The sequence below is a fragment of the Pavona decussata genome, unplaced genomic scaffold, assembly GCF_977016875.1.
Source record: "Pavona decussata unplaced genomic scaffold, jaPavDecu1.1 SCAFFOLD_417, whole genome shotgun sequence".
In the NCBI taxonomy this organism is placed as follows: Eukaryota; Metazoa; Cnidaria; class Anthozoa; order Scleractinia; family Agariciidae; genus Pavona; species Pavona decussata.
The window spans coordinates 187,295-197,500 of NW_028145779.1; the positions used below are offsets into that span (position 1 = coordinate 187,295).

The following is a 10,206-nucleotide window of genomic DNA, read 5'->3' on the forward strand; positions in this document are numbered from 1 at the left end:
AATGGATAAGGGTGTTAGTTTCTAGAGAAACTGCTGTGCTGTGTCGGTGGGAAATGGAAACGTACGTTTGGTTCTATCAACAGAATTGGTAAGGTAATGTGATTCCAGTGCTGACGGTTCGAGCGTAGCCCTTCGCTAGAGTGAATCAAGGGCTAACGTTCAAAATGTCAGCACTCAAATCACCGTTTACCTTACCAGCTCTGTTGATTAAACCAAATATTTGTTTAATATAACGTTAATTACACTTCTTCCCGGCAGTGTGGCCGTCCCACGCAGTCCACAGCCTTATCCGGTTTTTGTGGCATGAAGCAATAGAAATTTCAGACAGCTTTATAGTTTCGCTTCCATTCCATATTAGTAAAAATCTACTAGCGTTCTATCACGAATACTGCCCTCTTATTGGCTACGCTACTCACTATCTATTCTGTTATAGATAGTGAGTAGTACCTGGCGTGACTTATTTATATCATTATTCAATAAAAACATGAACCTGTCTTGTTAAGTTTTGAACGACTAGTAGATTTATACTAAAACAATTAGATTATTCAATCGAAATTTCTATCGCGTATAGTTGATGAGGGCGAAGCCCGAATCAACTATCACGCGATAGAAATTTCAAGCAAATAATCTAATTGTTAAGTAGTATATTCAAGAATCCGAGAAGTGCTGCAGACGCGCGCTAATCTCGTACCCAGATCTCCTACATTTTCATCTGTTCAAACCTGCCGTGAGATTGACTGGCTCAATCCACTGTTGTATTTCATACATCCTTTCTAGGGGAGTCAATCGTGAATGGCAAAGTTCTCTATGATAAAGCTAGTGGTCTGGAATATGTCAAGCCGTTTGGCGAGATTAATAATATACGAATACAGTGCACAACTATCTTTTCCCATTAACAATTTATTTCTTTCAAGAAGAACGATCATGTACATCTGTATTATTGTTGTTTCTTGAATCATACAAGATAGTCTAATATAAATGCAAGTGACTTTCGAATGCCAACAGTTTTCTTTACTCGGAATACCTTTATCCTGAAAAAAAAAAAAGAAAGAAAAAATTCAAAAGTAGTTTAGAAAATAAAATAAAGCCGATACATCGCAGGGGTTAAAAACTTATTTCGTGAGATATTTTAGCCGGCCACCACCAGCCTTCAGCACAGAGAAAAAATAACAAAAATTTCATACGCAAGTTCTAATACATGAAATCTATTGTGAAAAAGTGTAATGCGATGCATGTGTGTGGGTAAGTTTTTGTGATTTTACTCTGAGCTTGAAAAAGGATAGAGCTGACCAGCCAAAATGCTGTACATAATCGGTGTAAATCAATTCTCAAACCCTTCGTTGCATCGGCTTCGCTCGAATTTCTGTATAACCTTTTAAGCAGTCTAGATAATGAACTACGTGATACAACGCATGCTTGGCAGTCTGTTTCACCCTTGCTTGCCAGTTCTTGAAGCAATTCAGATCCCGTTCACACCGCACGTTTTGGTCCATAACGTGACGTAGGTACGTATCTTCATAAAAATGCATCAGCCGTGTGGACGGTAAAAACGCACAATTTTCGAGGCCAAAATTGTTTTTCGCTTTCATTTTCAACACCTGTAACATGGAGAAGACAATTTTCTGAAACCGGTCTTCACGCTTTCAAGAATCTTTTGAAAAACTCTAAATTTTGAAAACCACACCCCTCGGCAATGAGAGTGCAAACGCGAGCTGAAGCCACATTTGTCATCATGGAAGAAATTCTTCTTCAGTTAGTTGACGTGATTTCAAAATAAGACTTCACTTCACTTGTGCGATTGCAGTGAACTAAACCACGGCTCCTTCCTGAGCCTTTCAGTCCAGAGGGCCTGCTCGGGACATGTGAAACAATTTGGAAACTCGAGCTTTCTACAGTGAAAGTTAATCCATGATCACAGTGTTTTCCTTTAATTGGTGTCGTTCACCTGAAATGAATATCAAACTTCACTTCCCAAATGCAGGCTTGGGAGGAAACTTACTCGTGGGTAACTGGCTGCCTAAGGTTGACACTTTTATCAAACCTAACCACCACCCAGATTTCCAAGCCAAACACTTACAGACACAGAAACCGCAAGTCTTTGCGCAGTTTAAAGATACTTCCGGAGTCCAACAAAACCTGAAAGAATTCCTGCAAGAGGCTGAGCTCACAGTATCTTTACAAACTGCAATGAAAATATGACGAAGTTACATGTTGTACTAATAAACCAAACTGAAAGTTTAAAAGGTTCAACGATCACCTTTATATGGGATTCCCGGGATTGTGTAATCCGAACGTTTACTTCTCTTTAAATTCATCTCGTTACTCGGCCACTCAAGCCAAATTTGCATTCTGAAGGACACACAACTGACAAACGAAAAGCAGCTTGTTCTATTTGTTAAATTCAATTACGTTTGTTTTACTATGCACGTATAGTACTTCCGTTTCAATTAAATCATATATGAATTCTGGAAAAAAACAACAACGGTTGTTTAGAATAACTGTTATGAGCTTACTTGAAAGTAGCCTCCCACGCAGACGTTCTTAGGGGTTCGTCACAAACCCTTAAGAACGTCTGCGTGGGAGGCTAGCTTGAAAGAGACTAGCCATGAAATTTGACCCTTCCCCACCAAATTCTCATGACGCGTTGCTGGCCGTGTTAACGGGGTTTCGATGTAAATATAAACTCTTTCCATCATAATATGACAGTAGAAAGGCTGATAATTTTACGTACGTTTACCGTAGTCTCCGTCACCCGCCTCTGTTGATGAAGAAAAAAAGTAACGGTTAAGCAAAAAAAAAAAAAAACACGTAAATAAATGCCGTACTGAATTGTTAGCTAGTAGTGCCATCTAAAAAAGTGGGTTTTCAGCAAGATAACGGTAAGTGGTAGTTTTGGCCGCAATAAAAATGTTTATAGGCAAAATTCAGATTCGATGCGCTATCACAAAAGGGCCAGTAGCCAACTGATCTTATCAACTTAATTGATAAAGTCATATACTTGTTTTCAGTTCCTACCGGAGTTCCGAGTACCGCAGTCTTTAAAGAAACCAACTAACTCCATAGGTCCAAAAAAAAAAGCCTGATGGATTCAAGCTAGCCACTACACCGTCGCACCGCCTCTTCTGTAACCACAACAACCGACAGAAAGGAGATGTAATAGGGCATGTAGCATTCTGGGTGTGTGTGTGTGTGTGTGTGGAGGGGGGGAGGAAGTGAACGGAGAGGGGAGGTGGCTTCATGAAACGTTTGGTGGAAGGATAAGGTTGAGAGCCTAATCCATTTTCAGATCAAAATGTGGCATTCTCCCTACCCAATTTCGGACACGTCCCTTAGTCTGTTTTCCCTTTTTGGAAACAATGACGAAAATCTATAACCAAATTGTTTGAACGGATTAGCAACAAATCTATAATCGTTTTTTTTTTTTCCGACCAAAAAGCTAAACCCAATAACATTTAGGGTGGCAACAACTTGCAAAGCTTGTATAGGAGCCACCACTAACAAAACATTTTCAACCCACTTGCTGTACCGTCCAGTACCGTCCAACATGTCGAGATCAAGTTTTTTTTCGCCAAGGAGAAGCAACCTTGAGGCGCTTCGAGAGCTCCGGAAAAGAGAAGAGAAAAAGGTTTTTGAGAAATTAAAGTCTACCTACTAGCAATCTCATCGTTGATCCATGCGATATAGTAGGTGACTCGTGCGTACATGGTGTAGTTGTCTGTCTTGCATTTCGTATCACCTGTCCAGGATGCGACGCCTCGGAGAACCCAGCGCCCGCCTTCTTCACAAACCATAGGGCCTCCACTGTCACAGGAAACAAACAAGAATTATGAGAGAAAGAAGGAGCCGGTGAGCGAGCGAGCGAGCGAGCGAGTGAGTGAGTGAGTGAGTGAGTGAGTGAGTGAGTGAGTGAGTGAGTGAGTGAGTAACAGTAACAGTATAACCTTATTTCGCCTTAGACTCTAGGGAGGTATGTATACTGGTGTAGAGACTACTTTACATGGAACAGGGGGTTAGTTTCTAAATAAACTACGGGGCTGCGTCGGTGAGGGAGTGAAAACAAATGTTTGGTTTTATCCACAGAGTTCAGTTGACAAGGTAGTTTGGCCATCGTAAAGAGATTTGAGTGGTGACGTTTCAAGATTCATCTTCCAAGTCGGCGCTCTTAATCCGCGGCAACGAACGCTTTTCACTAGAATAATTTATTCTTGTTTTCCACCTTACCCTGCTAATAGCAGTCAGTGTAGCTCCACTTCTCACATAGAATTCGTAACTCCTTGATTCGCGCTGACGAAGACAGTCGAAATGTCAGCGCTCGAATCTCTTTACCCTATTAACTCTGTTGATAACATCCTTTACTTAACATGAAAGCCGAACATTAAAATTAATAATACTAATTCTTTGAAGCATATAAAAATTAAACTACGGGATGCCGGTTAGGTCCTTACCGATGACACTTCTCGTTTGAAAGACCACACATTTGACGCCTGTTTTAGAGAACCTGGGAGGTCATTTCATACAGTAGCTTAGCACGGTTGTAAGCAAAAGTTCATTTGATATAATTATTTAATCAGCCCTAGGTTTGCAAACAAATCAGGAATGCTCCAGCATGAACTTTCCAGTAGTCACATTTGTTTTCTAGTAATGTTCACTTTGAAATCGTTAGTTTCTCAGTTACCTGTCTCCATGACAAGCTACTTTCCCAGCTCCTCCTACACAAACCATAGTCGGGTCGTGCACTCTGCTTCCGGCTTTGTTCGCACATGTTCGGTAACCAACCACTGGTACATTAGCTTGCTGGAGATACTCGGGTGCTTTCGCCGTGCCCCAAAAGTTGAACCGTTCTGTGCCCCAGCCTGGATGATTAATGATATGTCATAAATTTAATGGTATGACATGGAAGATAGATAATAATCTAAAAGACTGTTTGGTTTACAAATGATACATTTATTTTATTTATTAATTACTGTCTCTATACAGGAACATTTGGGGTAAGGGTAAGGGTAGCTAGTTTAAATAGAGGTCTGGTTGAATAATAATAAATGAACAGAACAAATAAACAGGAAATCATTAGAAAATAGCACATAGAGGTACTACAATTAATGGAATACTAGCGCTTAATTAATTAATGACTACTAGCGCTTAAAGTGGCGTTTAGCCATGGACTTGAACATATTAAGGTCATCAATTGCTGTTCTCACATTACGCGAAAACGATTGCAAGTACGCGCACCATAAGTCCTGAAGCTACCGTGATACTTTGTTGTTTTAGCTTGAGGCAGTCGTAACTGGTCACTATGCATGGCTGGTGTAATAGGCGTGGATTTGGTGAGCGTACCGTTACATTCTATCAGCAGGTATGTTGGCGCCATTTCATGAATGTGTTTATAGACAAGGCAACATTTTAGGCGATACTGTTTTGAAAGTGAATATATAAAATTCAGATATTTTAACTGCGGATGAAAGAATAAATAAATGGCTAAACCATTGCAGTTATATTATGTACACAACTTAGCAGCTTAGAAAAAAAGCCAAAAAGATTGCAGGCTTGAACGGAATTTGAACCCATGTCTCGTTCCGATGCCGGTGCGGTGCTCAATCGACTGAGCTATCAAACCAGCTGGGAGGTGGTCGTATTGTGAGTTCGTAACGTATATCCGTAGAGGTGTATATATAAAATTCATATGTTTAAGCTACGGATAAAAGATTTAAAGACTGAATGAAAAACCCTCACAGTTCTAAGTACAGAAAGCCTGAAAAAAATCCAGGCAATGACGGTCTCTCCGTTTTTCATACGTGATGAAATTTCCACTTCTCTAAGTTATCATAATTCAAACCTGTAATCCAGCATTTTGTCCCTGGAGATACCCGCGAATGTTTGCTGGGCAAACATATGGTACCAACTTTGGGGCCAAGTTTAACCGGTTTGACGAGCCTCAGCAATGCAATGTCATTTTGAAGATGGGACATGGAAAAGCCTTTATGCATGATAATTTTATTGATGCGATACACAACTCCATCTCTACTGATATGGTGCGCCCCTGCCGAGAAATAAAAACAATGTACTCACTAATTGTTACATACGCTAAACACGGACACTATAGTTAGTAGTTAGTTAGGTTTAATTAGTTGAAGGTCGACAACAACTCTTCATTTTCCACTACTGACATACTTACCAAATAAAGGATGTATTTAACAAATATGCTGCGAAATCGCGCAGAATATCGCCTGATACTTAGCCGACGAGACCGTAGCCGAGTTGGCAAAAATCAGGGGGAAATTCCGCAAGATTGAGCAGGAGAATTGTTTTATTATTCAATACATTGATAACAAAGCACAGTTTTACTGCAGAAAAGCTGGAAATCTTCCTTTTTTTGCCATTTTTCTCCCCGTCACACGAAATTACGTATATCGCAGGATATCTGTTGGCTATGACGACGAATATTCAGTGCACCATGACCATATTTGGGCAGTGTTACAATGTTTTGAATAAAAAGTATGCATGTACGTAACCATTAGTGTCAAGAATGTCCAAGTTGAAGCAGCAAAAACTTTATGGCACCAAATGGCAGTTCAGCTGCCTAGATTGTTGTTGGTAGCTCTAGTGCTAAATTTCCCTTGATAGTCGAGGTAGCTGGGCATGCGCAAAAACATTTCCGCTTCAGGATTACATGCTTCATTATTCTCTTAAGGCCGATTTAGACGGTGCAACTTCTGCTTACGACTGTCGCATGCGATTTCTAGAGCGCGCGCTGCTCGCGTCATGCAAAACATCGCACACAAATCTCGGCACTCAACATTGCCTTTACCTACGATTGTCATAGGATTTTAAAACATGTTTTAAAATCCTACGACATTTTTTGTGACGTACAAGGCAGTCGTAAGCGAGTTGTAGGTTTGATTTACACGAAACGATTCGTGTCATAGGCCTGTCGTAAGCTTGTCGTATGCAACAAAGTCATACCGTGTAAATCGCCCATTAGATACCCGTACTCGGCAATTTCCCGTGGTTAGGCGATTGCTGCACGTATCTGCTTCAAGTTATTGTTTTGCCGCGTTTTTCCGCATTACGGTGCTCTCCTCCACCCCCCCCCCCCCCTCCCCTTCCATAAGAAGACGCTAGACTTATTACTTTTGTATCAAATGATAGATAAAACAGTTAACTCTGTAGTGTAGAGTGGAACCTCGGTTAAACGAAGAACCAAGGGACTAGGGAAATTGGCTCGTTATATCGAGATTCTGCTCCATGCAACCGACTGAGCTACTAGGCCAGTCGCGAGCAAGTCGTAGGTGGTTATTGTGGTAACTGCGACACTGTGAATATGAAGGGTCCCGCTAGAACTAAGTTTGCTTACTTTGATATCCGTTTTGCCACACCCAATTGCAACTACTCTAATGTGCGGGCCCCTAGACTAAGTTAACTAATGATTAGAAATTCCTTTAATTTTAGAACATCATATCAGGCATACCTGCTACAAGGCTGTAAACAGTAGGGTTGTTATTGCTTCTCACACAATGAGCCGCTGTGACGGCCCATCTGGGGCTCAGGAGGGACGCTCCACAAATATGACCATTCCTTATTCTCAGTGATAGTTGCCAGGGCCATGAATTGGGTGTCGCGGTTGAGCCACCTACTATCCGGGCTCCTGGACGACGCCCACAATCTGTTGTCGAAAAGAAAGAAACAATTTTTATGCTATCTTTTGTTTAATTATAGAAAATTGACCTCTGCATTCAAAACAGGGCAGCTACTTCGTGAAGTAAGTGAAGAATAATAAATGTGGATTACAAATTGATTCGGTATAGGGACGGTCTAGGTTGCCATTCAGATAGATCGTTTGATTTCATTGGCTATTTTGTTTTTAGCTGGATTTACTTACTTTCATCTCCTTTTGCAACTTCTTCTTTTAAGCTCGCAGCCTCCTGACCATTCTTAACCCTTTTTTAAGCCCCACGTGCGACCAAAGTCGATTTTCTCCTTACAAAATGACTGTGCTATCAACCAAGTAGGTCACGAGAATAAATTAAACGATATACCGAAGATATAATATCTTGATGTTCAAACACATTATCCCTACTTGAACAATGATAATAAATGTATTCAGTTACAGAGAGAAGTGACGTGCTGTGAGTAGAATATTTTTGTTGATTTTTGGGCTTTAAGGGCTAAGAAAACACGATCAAACAGGTTCCCAAAGGGTTTAGGACTCCAGGATCCCATGGCTTTGCTTCTGGGCTCCATTCAGCTAGAATCAGCATTTTTGTTCGTGCCCCAAGTAGAGAAATGCTTCGGGATCCAGGCTACTGGCCACGGGCCCCGGGATGAAGGGATCCCGAGACACTCGCTTTCAGGGAATCCTGATAAATCAGCGTGAACACTGTCCCTTTAAATATATTTTTGTTATCTTATCCTCAGCTTAAAGGGTGGTTTTGAGTCGCGTCGGCTGTGAACCAAGCCCCGAAAAATTTGGCAAAAATCGAATTTAATTCAATCACCCTACTAACCACACAAACGATTCGTGATTTATTTTACTTTGAGAGATGCGAAAGGCTTTAAAAGCGGACAGAGTAATTATTTTATTCTTATTTATCCGTGCCATTTAGAAATCAGGGCTTACCTTCAGAATTTGAAAGGACGGCTCCCAGTGCTAAAAGGACAAGCGTAGTTAGAAGAAACATCATTGTCTTGGAGTATTCACCAGTTACAAAAGAGTACCAAGACAAGTCATTTATATGAAGTCCGACTGTTTAATCAGCTGACGGCCATCTGCTTTTAAAGAGTACACATTGAACGTTGGAACAAAACAAGCTCCAGGAAGCTGCGCAATCATTTAATAAACTTTGAGGAAAACATATTGAGGAAAAATAGTATTTGACCTTCTTTTATTTGCCCAAAGGAAACACAACAAAAGTAAGCCGCAAATCGTGTTCATAAATTATGTTAGTTCTGTTTAATGATATTAAAACTTGTGAAACCATGCTCATTGGCAATCGTTAGCTTCAGTGGCAACTGCTATCTTAAAAAGAGGGCATTATTGATCTGACAAAGAGAAGAACATTTCTTAATTAAGGATGGCGCCCCCCAGAAATATTTTTGCGCAGTTTATGACTATGCGGGAAAAGATTATCTTAGCAAGGGCTACTGGAGTCTAGAAAGAAAATTGGGCCTAGCGGGGCATTTTTTCTTTTTTTTTTTTTTTAGACAATTAAGCAACAGTTACTCTAAAAAGCAGTAAATACAAAGCAATGCATGGCGTTTTTCTTTTGTTTTAATTTCTAAAAATGAATGGTTCCCCCCAATTTTCTTTTTGGATACCAAGAGCACTTGCTAAGTTCTGCTTTCTCCGCATAGTTTAAAACGGCGAAAAAATATCCCTGTATTAGTAGGCACCACCCATATGAAACCAGAGTATTTCGAGATGCGCAGAACTTATGCGCAGTAACAAAAGTAGGCGCCGTCCTTACATGTTTTGGTCTTGGGTAGACAGATTTAAAACAGCGATATTTGTTAGGGTTGATATTTCATTACAGTTAATTAGTATTCAGAAGAAAAGTTTTCTAAATGCAATTCGAAAATTTAACATATATGGTTAGCTTGTTCGTAGTCAAAAGGATAAAACGAGTTAATATAAAGCGTCCACCGAAATTAACCTGAATAAAGAAATAACTAGCATTTCAGTTTATTTACTTCATGCAGTGAGAAAGAGCCAAGTCGACCCAATGAACTGATCGGAGCAGCTTGCAACTACATCACCTAAACAACGAAGTTAGCATGATGTCAAATGCGCGATCGTTTATTTAAGTGCGCGGAGGTTTGCAGGACGTTAATTTGATGTTGACAACTTTCTACCTCTGCCAAAGATTTCCCTAGAATTCATTTCTTAAGTTAAAAAGGCTTATCAAGATTAGGGCTGTTTTTATCCCTCATTAATTTAACTTTAGACCACTAGATACATGCACCACTAAATGAACCACATTTGTTTATTTTAATTAAAAATGAAACAAAAAAAAAATGGTTTGTTTGCTTACGAATACAGTGGTTTTTATCAACTGAGTTAATAACTAAAGATAATTTGGCCAGCGTAAAGAGATTCGAAAGCTGACGTTGCGAGCGTTGGCCTTTCGTCAGAGAGACTTTCGGATTCGCTTTGACAAAGTTCTAGTGTTCGAAACGCCTGCACTCGAATTACAGTGGCCAATTTACCTTAGC

The 10,206-nt window shown here is 40.2% G+C and overlaps 1 protein-coding gene and 1 long non-coding RNA gene across 4 annotated transcripts in view; one reads left to right on the forward strand and one right to left on the reverse strand.

Annotated features, from left to right (window-relative positions):
• Positions 1 to 891: 891 nt before the first annotated feature.
• On the reverse strand, positions 892 to 8,479 carry LOC146450847 (chymotrypsinogen B-like). Of its 3 annotated transcripts, XM_085099899.1 has the most exons (7): positions 7,466 to 8,479; positions 5,834 to 6,037; positions 4,676 to 4,853; positions 3,653 to 3,801; positions 2,732 to 2,758; positions 2,078 to 2,182; positions 892 to 1,031 (listed from the first exon to the last, which is right to left on the reverse strand). In XM_085099899.1, coding segments are annotated over exons 2-7 (612 nt in total). In that variant the 5' UTR covers positions 5,985 to 6,037; positions 7,466 to 8,479; the 3' UTR covers positions 892 to 1,029. The 3 variants fall into 3 exon arrangements, with proteins under 3 accessions (XP_084956025.1, XP_084956023.1, XP_084956024.1); XM_085099897.1 differs by lacking the exon at positions 892 to 1,031 and having other exon boundaries at positions 1,093 to 2,182; XM_085099898.1 differs by lacking the exons at positions 892 to 1,031; positions 7,466 to 8,479 and having other exon boundaries at positions 1,093 to 2,182; positions 5,834 to 6,075.
• Positions 8,480 to 8,558: 79 nt separating this feature from the next.
• LOC146450848 (uncharacterized) overlaps positions 8,559 to 10,206 on the forward strand; it is a 3,371-nt gene continuing 1,723 nt past the window's right edge. The window contains exon 1 of the long non-coding RNA XR_014860210.1: positions 8,559 to 10,206. This exon is cut by the window's right edge and continues 1,005 nt beyond it. This is a non-coding gene — a long non-coding RNA (uncharacterized LOC146450848).

What these genes read in the sequence shown, in the direction of transcription:
- LOC146450847 (XM_085099897.1), bottom strand. Translation starts at nt 5,984, where the DNA reads ATGCATAAAGGCTTTTCCATGTCCCATCTTCAAAATGACATTGCATTG. An exon ending in GTAGCTTGTCATGGAGACAG is followed by an intron (nt 3,802 to 4,675) that starts GTAACTGAGAAA and finishes TTCCTGTGACAG; the next exon opens with TGGAGGCCCTATGGTTTGTG. An exon ending in GATCAACGATGAGATTGCTA is followed by an intron (nt 2,759 to 3,652) that starts GTAGGTAGACTT and finishes CTTCATCAACAG; the next exon opens with AGGCGGGTGACGGAGACTAC.